The 14,945-nt window shown below is 46.7% G+C and overlaps 1 protein-coding gene across 2 annotated transcripts in view; it reads left to right on the top strand.

The window, feature by feature from the left end:
- The window catches only part of LOC147208993 (sodium/calcium exchanger 1-like), a 36,228-nt gene that overhangs the window by 12,527 nt on the left and 8,756 nt on the right, over positions 1–14,945 (top strand). For both annotated transcript variants that reach the window (XM_086103548.1, XM_086103542.1), the window contains exons 2-11: positions 8,935–9,164; positions 9,432–9,571; positions 9,652–9,804; positions 10,213–10,440; positions 10,968–11,354; positions 11,527–11,637; positions 11,725–11,877; positions 12,022–12,118; positions 12,178–12,369; positions 13,611–13,803. In XM_086103548.1, the coding sequence (XP_085959674.1) occupies positions 8,996–9,164; positions 9,432–9,571; positions 9,652–9,804; positions 10,213–10,440; positions 10,968–11,354; positions 11,527–11,637; positions 11,725–11,877; positions 12,022–12,118; positions 12,178–12,369; positions 13,611–13,803 (1,823 nt within the window). In that variant the 5' untranslated portion in view covers positions 8,935–8,995. The remainder of the gene's footprint in view (positions 1–8,934; positions 9,165–9,431; positions 9,572–9,651; positions 9,805–10,212; positions 10,441–10,967; positions 11,355–11,526; positions 11,638–11,724; positions 11,878–12,021; positions 12,119–12,177; positions 12,370–13,610; positions 13,804–14,945) is intronic.

The following is a 14,945-nucleotide window of genomic DNA, read 5'->3' as shown; positions in this document are numbered from 1 at the left end:
TAAAACATTTACACACATGCACGCATGCACACACACACACACACACACACACACACACACACATACACACACACACACACGTATATATTAACACACACACATTCATCTGTCCCCTCTAATCACAGTAAAGTTGGCTGGCATGCTCACCCCGAAGGGCCTTTGCACACTTTTGTCATTTCCACGCATCCCTTGGTCTTTCCCTCCTATCGCTTTCATTCTTTCCCGTCCTCCTCCACCCATGTGACCCCCCCCCCCCCCCGCCCCCAACCACCACCACCCCGCCCCACCCCCACAACCGCCGCCACCGTCACGGAATGTGTCACATGCCTCCTCGCACTCTTTGCCGATCTGTTGCTGGCTTCAGTCGTGCTTTTATGTGGATCAAACTGGACATTAGCGCACACCCAAGAAGTGCACTGCAGCCCGCTGCGATATAGGTCCTGGCTGCAAAACATGGTTAAATGCGCTGCTGTCGCTTTGAATATTCATTCAAATGCATACCGCGCACGCGCGCGCACCCACCCACACACACACACAAACACACTAAGTATGGAGGTGCATTAAAAATGCATCATCGAAGAAGCGTTAACAGAAAAGGGCATGCGGCAGGGACTGTGCGGTCGTTTGTGGTTTTTATAGTCGTGCTGCTTTCAGTAATTGGATGTGAATTTTTTTTTTTTTTTAGTCCAATCAAATTTCAGCCTCTCGGTGTTGCCATGTCAATCTCTCGGTGGTACTCAAACGGTCACATTTCATATTTGCCTCACAGTGCCCGAGCACCGGCCTTCGATGACATCAGCAAATTTTCCATCCTATTGATTGCTTGCTCTGATCAAGCCATTGGACAAGCAGAACACACGTGGAGCGTACTCCTGATGACTCTCTCTCCATCCTTTTTCGAGCCACGTGTGCAGGCAGCGCTTGTTCTTCCGAGGCGGCACTTTTAATTCATTTTTCACGAGAAGCGCCGAGGGGGTCGACTCACTGATTTTGGAATTTGAATCGCTCACCCCCTCCCCCCCATACGAAGTCAAGGAAACATGTAATCGAGCCCAAGATAAATGGGAAGAAGCTTCTCTCGTGCAGTCGTCTTGCTCCTCAAGAGTGATGTGGCTTATTAATCGCCGTGGCAACGGCATTGGAGCCACTTTTTTGCACCCACTTCACACTCGCTCGCACACGCGGTGAGACGTTACGGTTCCATTCACATTCACACCGCAGCCGCGGATTATTATCAGATGCGACGCGGCGCCGACAGGCAGCCATTGTTGTTTAGATTTTCGCCTTTGCGAGTGTCGGTGTTGGAAAAGGAACTCGCCGGAAAAGTCAAACAAACTCAAGTGAGTGATTTGCAAACGATGAGGCAGGCGTCACCTTGGCAGCCCGCGTGAATCCGCTTTGTGTTCGCGTGTGCGCGGTCGCGAGCTGTGAAACAGGTGAAAAGAGCTCAAGGTGTCTTCGAGACACGGCAGATGGGAATTCAAATATTATTGGAGCGTATGCTTCATGACTCATTCATGGTGCGTATACGTGTGTGTGTGTGTGTGTGTGTGTGTGTGTGTGTGTCCTGCTCCTACTCGCTGTGTCGGTACTTGCACTTGTCACCCCGAGGGGCTTAAATAAACACAATTACACACCCGCCAAGGCACGGAACAGTAAAGGCGAAGAGACGTGCACACACATACACACACACATGCGCGCTAGTTTCCATTAGTCCGTTATAAACTCACGTTGCGGCTTTCGTTTGACCGGGTCAATTGGCCCACCGCAAAAATGCGCTTCAAACTGTTTAATCTTAAGCAAGTGATATTTGAACAGAAGCGATGCTGTGACCCATTCGGACATTCAAACACTGCTGCCAGTCATACATTCTTTATCCTCACATCCGTGGACAGTATATCTGAGTGTTTTATACTTCTACTGGGTGGCCAAAATAGTAGCTACTTTCTCATTGAACACCAAAAAATATATATATTTTTTTGGGCGGAGGAAGCAGGAACATGTAAATGCTTTTGCCGCTTATTTCAGATGATGATACGTTTTACGATGCAGTATGCAGTATGTTTACAATGTACATGTAAAGTTGTACAAGGAAACCTGCACGTGTTTTTGAAAAGGATGCATCCTTTTTGTGTGTGTACTGAGACAAAGTCAAACCTCCAAATGTGCACAGCAGCATGACTCACCTGTTCTGTACAGTGCACACTTGTGCACGCGTGTGCGTGCATGCATGCATGCGTGCCGTGCAGCAACCCTTTTGTGCACTGCTTTTCAGCTGCGCTTTACCTTTTTATTTGAAATCTATTTCTTTGCCCCTGTGAATCCGTCAGTTTAAATAGCGTAAATGACTCATGTGGGCCAGCAGAACGAGTGAAAGCCACCCACACACACACACACACACACACAAATTGTGAGGTGAGCTGGTGCTTGCGTTGCTGTCATTTGCGACCTTTAAGCGTTATGTTGCAAGCCAGTTTGGACCTGCGCGTGCTCATATGTGGGCTTTTATTTGTGTGTGCGTTGGTTTTTTTGTGTGTTTTTTTTTCATTTTTATGTGTGTGAATATGACTTTGAGTGTGTCTATGTTTCCATTTGTGTGTGTCTGTACGTCTTTTTGTTTGTTTGTGTGTGCGTGTGTGCTGTTAGTGGACTGATTGTACTGCATAACGTTATCTATTAGCTGATGCTACTTGGGGCAAATGGATCCTGATCAATATCGGACTCCCGGCAACAGATCAATTGTGATAACCTGGCCCGTTAATTGGAAAGACTTCCCCAAGTGGAACGAGGAGCGGCTCACAATGAATCAGGTGGACGCATCACATCCGATCGATGATGCTGCGGCTGGACGGTCGGAGTGCGTTTGATCGGCAAATGGTGTTTACCTGCAGTATCAACCTGCAGACAGATAATACGATAGTCACAGGCAGGCATATATTCTTTATCCTCTACAGAAAGTGGTGACAGAAACCGAGTGAGTAGTCAGTAGAAAAAAAAAGTCTGTTCTTCTTGGTTTGTGTCTGCATTACTGTACCTTACTGCCTCCTGGTGGCCAAGGCGGGTACACCAGAAGGAGCAGCACAAAGAATGAGATTCATTCACTTTATTGAATGACGTTATTATGATATCATTTTATAAAACGCTAAATCATAGCTCTTTTTCTAAAATTATTTTTCTTGGTGGGGCTGGAACAAAATAATGGCATTTCCATTCATTTCAATGGGAAAAGGTGATTTGACATACGAACGTAGTTAGGGAACAAATTAAACACGTGTCTCAAGGCATTCCTGCATTATGGATTTTTGCCTTTAGCAGGGGTTCTGCAACATACACTCCACAATGATTCACTTTTGGAACAGGATCCTGCTTTTAGGACATTCCTCTGTTGATGAGTATGCCTCGCTCCTGCACACAGACGTTGCGTTCCCGACCTTGTTCCGTCTTTGGGCCCTGTTTTTGTGCCCAATGCAAGTCTAGCACAAAGTGCTGTGGCGTTTTCTTTCTTTTGCTATTTTTGTAGACGGGCGCAGTCAGAAAGGAGCATTTGCACCGTTGTGGGAGTGAACACCGCTGACTTGATTCCTGGCTCCCCTCATCCCCTTTAAATTCAGCGTGGAATAGGCATGCGGGCGCTGGAGTCTGTGCAGGAGATTGGTGCACGCAAATTAGCACATTAGGATTGTAAGAAACTGCAATATCCACTTGCGGACGATATTAAGATGGCGGCTGCAAAGTGGACAATTGGAGACCGCCTTCCATCCCCGATTGTGCATCTGTGTGACATCAAGCCCCCATTCAGAACCTTTGAGCGGAATAAATGAAAGTGTGATCCAAAGGCAGAGATGAATAGCCCAGTTGGTTCCTTGGTGCCTGCTGACAAGCACACAAAGCCAACGACCGCTGCTAAGGTTGTTATCTGCAGCTGCTTCGCTTCGGGTGATGCAGGAAGCGTCGATCCCAACAAAAGGGGTCGTCGGCCTTTCAAAGGTGGAAGACGATCGGAGCCCGCAATATGGCCGCATTGTTGTTGTGTTCGTTACATGCAAACTACCTCAGAGCTGAATTGCAATTGTGAGATTTTTCCATCACTGTGTAAATTCACATTCAGTGAAGATGGCTTTTTTTTGGGGGGGGGGGGGGGGGTCGTTACATTTTCCAGACAGTATTTTTCCATCCTGGAAGCAAGAAGTCCAACTTTTCAAAATTGTACAATACCTAAGATATATTTTTCCATCAAAATGTGCACATTTTTGTCCATGATATATCAAAAGTAGAATACCATAAAAGGGAGTGGATATCTATGAAATGCAGTCATACTTTTATTTTTTGAGACACAGAAGACCCGGATTAAAATTTTTATTTTATTCTTTTAGACACAAGCTGTCGATTTTATGTTTTTTTGTTTTTTTTTTTGCTTTTGCTTTGAGCTGCGAGGGCAAACTTGCAATACGAGCGCTGTATGGTGGGATTGACCCAACTCGCTTCACACCAAGCAGCAGTTCAACATATTAGTTAATTTGTGAACAGGTCTTCATAAAAGAGATTTCAAGATCTTTATTGAAAAGTAAACATATATATTATTACTGCCGTAGTGAGAAGAGTTGACCTTGGGGGCCGGCTTGATGCGAGCTTCCGTGCGTCATATGATGCATGCTTGAAAATGCTGCACTCTGTCTGCACGTGTGTTGCGTGTGACCTTTGGCTGTGTGTACACATTACACACACACATGCACACACACACACACACGGAGTCTGCTGGTGAATCACCAGCAATCAGAATGTAAACTTGAACCCTCCTCTGTCCACAAAAGCCAAACATCTGCGCCCGTACAAACTGAAATATGGACAAGCACTTAACTCCATTTACTTGTACAATGGAAATGTTTTCATTTTGGATTTGTTGCGGCGGAACGTGAATTGGGCGACTATTTTTCGGCGCTCACTTTTTCACAGTTGCGAATGTTGTTCCCAACTCCAAATTGTGACATTTCCGCCACATGTCCCAGCATGCTGTGACACATGATGTCGTGTTTGCGTCTGTGCCTGCGCGCGGGCTAATGTCCTTCCGACGCGGGCTTAGTGATGAATGCGTAAAGGAGTAGTGCCGTCAACCCCGGCTGCTTTTCCTTCCGCTGGATTGCCTTGGAAGGGCCAGGCCAACTCGGGGGCCTCCCCTAACCGGCCCGGACAGATCGGGATATCGGCGGCCCTCTCGGGAAGCGCGCGGCGGCCCTCAGATGTGACTAATTACGCGTCACATCATGAACCTCCCTGAGCCACACTCATTTTTACTCTTCGAGTTTCTTTCTGGGATTTGATCAGCATTCTCACTTTTGTTTGTTTCTTATTGGTACGACTGCCTCCTGCTAGCATGACATATCTGTGCACTAATGGAACAACTCCCATGTTATTGGTGAGGCAAAAGTATGATCGTTTTATCATGTCGCCACTCGCTAATGGTACCAGTTGCACGGAGTTGTCAATGAGCGCACAGTCAAAAAAAAAAAAAAAAAAAAAAGACAAAACTTGAATGTGACAAAGCTTCTTATTTTCAGTCACACCGGTCAACACACATTTAAGTGCCAAGACAGTTTCTCCAGTTCAAGAGGAGTTTGTTATTGCTGAATCTGAAATTGACATGTTGATTTTTCCAAATTGGCTCTATTTTTTTTTGAAATATTCCATATTTTGGTTTAAAAAATTGTGCTAAAAATATGCACATTTTGACAGTCATGCTCCAACTTTGATGGGGCTATGTATTGTTTTTTTTTTTTCAAGCATGACCATTCGGTATATGTACTTCCATTAAAAAAAAAATATATGGGATATTGGGTGATATTGAGAGCCTTCTCCATGCAAAATTATGTTCCATGCGAAAGTTACTCAAAGCACCAACACAATAGTTGGATGAAAACATCACACTGAGCAAATCCAGCCTGCCTTGGTCATTCCGGGCAGCCAAAAAGTGCACAATGAAAATAGCGGACAGGCAGATGTGGGCTTCTTCTTGGTCTTGTTCGCCTTTTCAAGAGGAAACGAGCAATGCCGAGATACAGCCAATCAACATTCATTTAACCCTCAGACAGCATTTGCCCCTGGGCAGTGTGCATATGTGCATGCCTCTTTGTGTATATATGTGTGTGCGTATGTGTCTGCGCGCCTGTGTGTGCGGACTCGCGGTGTCAAACGAGGCAGAAGAGCAAAGTGTAGCTGATGTGATATGACTCACGAGCACGGTCAACGAAGGCTTCCGAACTGGAATGTGATGACAAATGCTGTTCTTCTACTTTTTAAGGAGGACAGATAGACAACTTTTTTTTTTCCAACCCAGCTTTTATTTCACTCCACACCCGAGCTGCATTCTTAATTAGGCCTTCACCTGCTCAATCCAATCCTAAACTCTCTCAATTAAAAAAGGTAGTCACACTCTTTTTTTTTTTTTTGGACACCAATTTTCGTTGTCAAGCCAGAGTCGTTTTGGACGATTGTAAGTAAGGGATTGAAGAGCTTGTCAGAGCTCAGCAGACGTTGGGTCATTTCTTGTTCTCGGTCGCATAACGCGGCGGCAGATTGGCGTGCAGATTTTGACGCCGGACAAGATGCAATAAGCTCGAGTGGCTGTTGGGGAAAAAAAAAAGAGCGAGCGAGGATGTGTGAAGAGGACGTGGAGAGGGAGTTATTGTGGAGAGGCGATGGAAATGTGAAGTGAGCGCGAGTGTGCGTCGGTGGGGCCGCAGGACCGTACTTAGCCAGAGATGACCATGCCGGGGGTGGCAGATGACGAGGGAGATGAGGAGGAAGGTGGCCAATCCAAACTAAATCCGGCACCCGATTGCTTTGTCCTTTGTGGGACACCCCGTGGACAAACGTTATGGGGCCGCACATCTTAATGAGTTCATAAATCAAACGAGGCTTGGAGTACGACAGAGGCCCTCGACTGGACAGTATGTGCTTTGTCATTCCGTTCAAAACACGGCAAAGCAATTTTGTCGTATGATGGGGTAGTCGGCATCCCACATGGATTGTATAAATTAAGGAACAAGAACACGCCTAGTCCGAGAACAAACACATTACAGCTCAGCTTCTGGTTAAGAGGATGTCATGGCAATTAGTGCAGCACGTAAAAAAAAAAAAAAGAAAAATTGGACAGCTGAATCAAAATCAAAAGAAGACCAACTAGTATTGTTATTTCCTAAAAGGAAAAGATTTACCGTATTTTCCGCACTATAAGGCACTTTGTAGTATAAGGCGCACCTTTTCATATATAAGGTGCACCGCATTATAAGGCGCACAGAAAAGAAGCTACAAAAGTGGCTGCGGTTGCATTAGGCATCCACTAGATGGAGCTGCGCTAAAGGGAATACAATACAATACAATGCAATACAGCTTTATTTATGTAGAGCTTTCACAACCGCTGCAGCTGTCACAAAGCACTTTACGGAAGATTTAAAATACTATGCCGAAGAAATCAGAATATTGATCCATATATAAGGTGCATCGGATTATAAGGGGCACTGTCGGCTTTTGAGAAAATTGAATGCTTTTAGGTGCACCTCAAAGTGCAGAAAATATGGTAAATTGTTGTTTCGTTTGAAATGTCATTAAATCAACTCTTGAGGATAAGCAGTTCTGATGATGCATGGATGGATGAATGCGCAATAATTTGATCCACGTGTTAAAACCCAGGCCCGTAGTTAACTTTTCTTGCAAAATAGCTGGGTGTCCATTCAAGTTTTTGTTTTTTTTCAAAATAAAAGTGAATTTTCTAAAATGTCGCTACATTTCTACTTGTTGGTATTCCCTTTGAAGAGCGTTTAGCTTCTCGGGAGATCCCGTCATTAAAAATGACTCAAGAGCAACTTGCGCATGCTGTTTATAACATAGGACAAAGCTTGCTTACACAATGGGCCGATCCCACAAAATGCTGTCCGTGAAATATAAACGTTCTTTTAGCCTTGCCCGGCTCCGCTCTTGCCGAACAGGCGTCTTTCTGCTAGTTAGCCTTGCTTCGAGGTCTTCCATTTGCTGTCGAGGTTTTCACACGGTTTGTGGAACCATTTCCCCCTCATCTTCCTTTGTCGCTCCTCATCGCACTCTGCATCCATCTGTCGAAAAGAGAGATGATATTGTCCTGCCAAATGAGCTTTCAGAATATATCCGTTTCTTCTTCTGTCCATGTGCAGCGTGTCGTATTGTGCAGTGGCCGTGAATCCAAAGATAAGAGCAATGCAAGTCATGTGACTTCCCAGGCGGGGTCACATGACGAGTGGAATCACCACGAATGTGTTTCCATGACGCTTTTGCGACATACTTCGGAATCGACACATCTCCAAAACCACCTTGTGAGAGTGTAAAAACTGCTTTGCGATATTTGAGAGTTTTTTTTCAACATTTCTATGTCCCCATTCCAAGTTTGCAAGTGCGCAACTTTCATTTGGCGCATTTCCAAGGGCAATGGAAACCCAGCTGCTGATGTGCTTGCACTGCTCTTGAGGACAAGCCTAACTCCCACGTAACCTGTGATGAGAACATGTTTGACACCCCTGCGTTCGCATGTATAGTATGTGCATGTTTGGGATGTGTGCTCCTATGCTTTGGCCCCGTGTTGAAGTGACAGGTTGCTGTCACGGCGGCATGACCTTACGTGACGGACCAAGACAAGGGCAACCACTCCCTGCTACTGTCACCACACATGACTAACTGCCTTAAAGTGTGTGTGTGTGTGTGTGTGTGTGTGTGTGTGTGTGTGTGTGTGTGTGTGTGTGTGTGTGTGTGCGTGTGCCACCATTCTCTTTAGTTCAGGTCATATGAATGTATAGTTCAAGGGTGTCCAACTTGCTTTCATCGGCGGTTCAATAAGCAATAATACAGAGCTGCAATGTCTGATACGAGGTCCTCTTTGTCTTTATTGTCTGCTGTTTTTGTTCATTCCAGGTTGGAAACACCTCTCTTGGCATCTTGTCAGTCCGGTTGGAAGTGGTGCAGAACCGTCAGAATGCCCCCACCTGCGTCCTACCTGTCCTCCTCCTCCTCCTCCTCCTCCTTGTCCTTCTCCTCACTTCTGTTGTGTTCCGCCACACTTGTGCTCCTGTCCTGCTCCGAATGCGTCTGCGCGCATTCACCCGTGACAAACTGCTCAGCCAGTGGGGACCCGTGTCAGGATGGTGGGTCTAAAACTGGCATTTTTCCATTTTTTTATTGGTCGGCTGCATTTGACATGTAACGACTTGAGTGTCGACCCGATCCCCGCCCTCGGTTTGATCCATGTGCGACCCCATGGAATTGATCTGAATCTTTAATGTACTGTTACTGAGCTTGCTCTGTTAAATTATTTATTATAAATAGTGCAGGAAAGATTATAAGGCATTGCATTATATTCATCCAGCATCACATTTGCTTCCTACTTTTAAAGTTTTTTTCCCCCATTTTAGGTGTGCTGCTGCCTGTGTGGAACCCCCAAAATCCGTCAGTCGGGGACAAAGTGGCTCGGGCAATTGTGTACTTTGTAGCTCTCGTCTATATGTTCCTGGGCATGAGCATCATTGCGGATCGATTCATGTCCTCCATAGAGGTGGGCGCTTCCCAGCTGGAGGTGTGCAAATATGTGTGCAACATGGTTGGATTTATGAACCATGCACCCTCCCTCTCCAGGTCATAACATCCCAGGAAAAAGAGATAACCATCAAGAGGCCCAACGGCGAGACCACCACTGCCACAGTCAGGATTTGGAACGAGACAGTTTCCAATCTGACCCTCATGGCCTTAGGCTCCAGCGCCCCCGAGATCCTGCTGTCCGTCATTGAGGTAGGTCCGGAAAAACAAGACTGGCACAAAGCAGCACTTGCGCCTCACCCAAAAACATAGGCAGTCAATAGTGAGAAATTAGGCAAAAGCATGTTTGATGCTCATTATCATGGCCATAGACGTCAGCAGACTGAGCATAGGGATTGTTGGTGCTGCAGATTCTACAGGTCTTGTGATAAATCATCAACACGAGAAGTAGTCTGCAGCATAGTAAGTAGGGGAAATGGGTGATGCACGATCATTGCACAAGCGGCGTACCTCAGGAGTCATGCGCAAGTACTCCGCACTTGCTATTTATCAGGCCATCAAGACTGAAGTACATCTCACTTTTGCCTTACAACCAATTTCCACAGGCCAACTGAGGGTTTTCAGCCTTTTAATTGGTGCAAACTTGTGCTTTCTCTGCAGGTGTGCGGTCACAACTTCTCTGCGGGCTCTCTGGGCCCGAGCACCATTGTGGGCAGTGCTGCCTTCAACATGTTCGTCATCATCGCATTGTGCGTATACGTGGTGCCTGATGGCGAGACGCGCAAGATCAAACACCTGCGGGTATTTTTCGTTACGGCCGCCTGGAGCATCTTCGCCTACATTTGGTTGTACCTCATCCTCAGCGTCTTCTCCCCGGGCGAGGTGGAGGTGAGGCACCAGAATCCATGTATCCAAAATCCAAAAATGAAAATGTGACTTGATTATTCTCTTATCTGTTTTTTAACTACACCAAACAAATGAAAAATTAACTCAAACATTTTTTCTAACTTCAAAAACACATTTGTTGAGTAATTTGCATTACTAAACATACATTAGCTTCTTAGCTGCCACGAAAGGTGGACCATATCACTTTAAATGCCAGGATGTGTGTAATGTCTTGTTTGACTGGTTGTGGCTGCTAACAAGCTAACAGACCGTAACTGTTGCTTTTTATTACTATTGCCAAACCAATTTATTTGTAACAAATTTTGCTTGGACCAACCAATCACAAGACGGAAAATACTGACCGAATGCGAAATCTCATTCGTTAAACATATTGCTAATATAGTTCAAGTGACGTGCTTGCACGTCAGATTTTTTTTTAAATTTACTGTAAATGGCAAACATTGAATGCACTCTTACTGAGGAAAATAGAAAAGACTTGTTTTCAAATTGCTTTGCTTGTATTGTTCTAGGTATGGGAGGCAGTGCTGACCTTCCTCTTCTTCCCCCTCTGCGTGGTCCAGGCCTGGGTGGCCGACCGCCGCCTCCTCTTGTACAAGTACACCCGCAAGCGTTACCGCGCCGACAAGCATCGAGGCGTCATCATAGAGACGGAAGCGGGGCCGAGCGTGGGCGGGGCGTTAGGCCAGGGCGGCTTCACTAAGATGGACATGCTGGAGCTGGATGGCCAGATGGCGCTCAACTGCCACAGCGCTTTGGACGGCGGACTGACGGAAGAGGGCGCGGCCAAGGACGAGGAGGACGAGGCCCGGCGGGACATGGCCAGAACGCTGAAGGAGCTCAAGCAGCGCCACCCAGATAAAGACATGGAGCAGCTCATTGAGATGGCCAACTATCAGGTCATTCAGAAAATAATCAGTCTCTGTGGCATTTGCAAGTTCACGTGGTCCAAAGTTGTTAGGATTCATTGGCATTTGGATTATGAGGGGGCTCCTTGGAGACTGTAATGGCTCCCTTGTAACCAAAATGCTCTCGAACCCCTGTCCTGAACTTGCGGTCTCTGTCAATCAGGTTCTGATGCAACAGCAAAAGAGCCGAGCGTTCTACCGAATCCAAGCCACCAGGATGATGATCGGAGCCGGAAACATCCTCAAGAAGCATGCTGCTGACCAGGCTCGCAAGGTCAGCGGCGTACCACCTGGCTCACTCCCCGCCCTAAAAATTGTGGACTTATTGAGGCCTCCCCCCCCCCCCCCCCCCCACCAACAGGTGGTGAGCAGCCACGAGACCCAAGCCCAAGAAGATGACCCTTACACGGTTAGGCTGGAATTTCAGCCCGCTTTGTACCAGTGCTTTGAGAACTGCGGCTCTCTTAACCTGACCGTCTCCAGACATGGGGGGGACGCTTCCGTCACCGTCAAGGTGAGCCAAGGATGATGTGTGTGTGTGTGTGTGAGTGTGTGTGTGTGCGTGCGTGCGTGTGTGTGTGAAGCACATTTCCAACCGTGATATTTTCCTCACCTCCCATTTCACACCGTCATCCTCCGGTCTTCTTCCTGCCTCCAGGTGGACTACCGCACTGAGGATGGCACGGCCAACGCTGGCTCTGACTACGAGTTTGCCGAGGGAACGCTTCTGTTCAAGCCGGGCGAGACCCTCAAAGGTAGACAATGGAAAAAATGCCCCCATGGGTATACCAACATTTGGAAATTCCGTTGACAGAGATCACAGTGGGGGTGATTGATGACGACATCTTCGAGGAGGATGAGTACTTCTACGTGCACCTAAGCAACCCCAGATTGGTGGGCTACCCCGAGATTAGCACCTCCCCGCTTGATGCTGGCTCCGCCCCCAAAGCTGTGCTGGGTGACAACCACACGGCCACCGTGACCATTTATGATGATGACCACGCTGGTAAGGCATCGCTTCGTCACGTCAGCCAATCGCAGGGCACGTATAGATTAAGAAGCTTTCAAGATCGCCTCAATTTCACCCAAACTAACTCACATGAGTTTGGAATGTGGGGGGAAGTATTGTGACCTCGTTCGTGGGTTTCCAAATTTTTGGGTCCAGAAACTCCTTTACAGGGAAGAAATTTAAGTATTTAAGAAATTAATATTATGTCATATGACTTTATATGTCATATAAAGTCATAATTTAACAATATAGTCAGAATATTACGCCTTTCATTTTTGCAAACGACAGCTTCATTCCCCAAGACTGGGATTCGAAAAGTCTGGCGCCCTCTAGTGGTACGTGGAAGAATCATCCATCCATCCGTATTCTAATCTTATCTTCGCTAGGGTCATGGGCATGCTGGAACCTACCCCAGCTGTTTCGGGAGGGCGGGGGGGGGGTAGGCGGGTGTACCCTGGACTGGTTGCCAGCCAATCGCAGGGCACACACACAGAAATAATCATTCACGCTCACACTCTCACCTGGGGACAATTTAGAGTGTTCCATCAACCTGCCACGCATGTTTTTGGAATGTGGGAGGAAACCGGAGTACCTAGAGAAAACCCACGCAGGCACGGGGAGAGTATGCAAACCCTACACACGATGCCTGCACCTCTGCATTGTGAGGCGGACGTGTTAACCGGTCGTCCACCGTGCCGCGCACAAAAGAATCACTGATTTATAATGCAAATACAAAATTTCCGATGTTGTTACAAACATTAGAATGAAGCTTATATCTATGCAGGGAGGTTTTTTAAACATTTTTTTCCTCCCAATCCATTGCATTTTTGTTGAACCCGGAGATTTTAATTGGCCAAATGCAAAGGCAATGAGGTGTCATTGACTCATGTAAATTGTACCACCTAATTTGTTAGTGGAATTCATGAAACAACAACAAGAGGTAAAATTGCCTTTTTTGTCTCAAGCAAGTAACCTCGTGTAGTTCTAACTAATTTGAAATCAGCTAATGGGAAAAGAAACTGAAGACAGCATTGAAATTGGTTTTGCGCCTGTGGAAAGCCAAGTGTTTGATCACCGGCGTGACTGTTCTGCTGGGATGTCATCAAAGCTTCTACAATTTTTCAAAACACAGGGGAGCCACCCGTGTGATGTGGGGGTGTCCGCTCTACCGCTTTGATCACCTTTTATCAGGAGTTTTTCAATTCCTCCTCCTCGTCCTCCTCGGCCTCGCTCTTCAGGTATCTTCACCTTCGAGAGCAGCACTCAGCGGGTGAGCGAGAGCGTGGGCGTGATGGAGGTGAAGGTGCTTCGGACGTCGGGGGCTCGGGGGCTGGTGGCCGTTCCCTACCGCACGCTGGACGGCACGGCCAGGGTGGGCGAGGACTACGAGCCGGCGGCGGGCAAGCTGGAGTTCCAAAATGACGAGACCATGTGAGTGGCAAATTTCTTGTTGCTTACTGGTGAAGTGCTACATGCTAATGGCCAGTTTATTAGGTACACCTATGCTCCAAAATAAGTGTTTCATCAAGAGGATGAGCGCTTTTAGCAAAGCATGAAATGGCATCGAAGTTCTGTGAGTCCCGGAATACTTTTGTGACCCCACTTCATGTTTTTTTTTTTTGCTTCATATATTTGGTTATTTCTCTTTGTTTGTGTGCCGTTTCATCCGTGCGATCAAGTGGTGCGTTTGGGGTTTAAGGAAGCTTGAAATGTTACCTCATTAGCGAGATCCCGTGAGCCCTTGCTCTTTTTATCCCTCCCTAGCGTTGACTTGTCATCATCTCTGGAGCACGCTCTTCCGTAACGAGCTTCTCGCTCCTTGAGGAGAAGGGATTGAGAATCGCTTTGGATTCGGTTGCCAGTGCTGCGGTATTTTCCATCGTCTTGCAAATGACTTTTGGGAGTTTTTTTTTCAACTTTAAGTTCACTGAAGAAAAAAAAAAGTCAAAGCATGACTGTAGGTAGTGTCTGGAGCGAGAAGGCTGAAATCCTGTGTCGGCTTTAGTCCTCTTGTCCTTTTCTCAAGTGCTCTCTTCTTCTACTTAGCCTCTGGGTCTTTAATGTATGAAGCCTCAAGCAGCCTTGATGTTTTCCAAATTAGCTCGCTACAGCTGATTCTTTTGCCCTTTCTCTCCTTGTTGACTTGGTTTCCCCTTCCTGTTCCTCATCCTCAACAAATTGGCCATCTCCATCCGGCCATCCTTATTTTGGTCTTAATTCAATTTCACTGGCTTCAGGACCCTTGTCGTAAGTCAATGTCCCACCACCACCCCCACATCCCACACACCCCCTTCTCCTCGTCCTTCCCGGCCCTCCAGATCGCTTGTGTTTACTTGTCACATCTTTTGTTTGTTCTCACTGTTTGAATGAGCTCCCAGTGCAAGTCTGGCACAAGATTCAAGTGATAAAAGTCAGGGGAGAGGAACAAGTAAGTGGAGCACTCGAGAGAAAATATAAGCAAGGGTAAGGAAGGAAGGAAGGAAGGAAGGAAGGAAGGAAGGAAGGAAGGAAGGAAGGAAGGAAGGCGTTGCCCATCGACATTGCTGTGCATCCAATTAACAAAGTACGCCAGC

This window comes from Hippocampus guttulatus, chromosome 2 (genome assembly GCF_054856545.1).
Source record: "Hippocampus guttulatus isolate MCC_2025c chromosome 2, RoL_Hgut_1.0, whole genome shotgun sequence".
Taxonomy (NCBI): Eukaryota; Metazoa; Chordata; class Actinopteri; order Syngnathiformes; family Syngnathidae; genus Hippocampus; species Hippocampus guttulatus.
The sequence above is the reverse complement of the archived record's forward strand: the minus strand, read 5'-3'. Positions and strand labels throughout refer to the sequence as shown.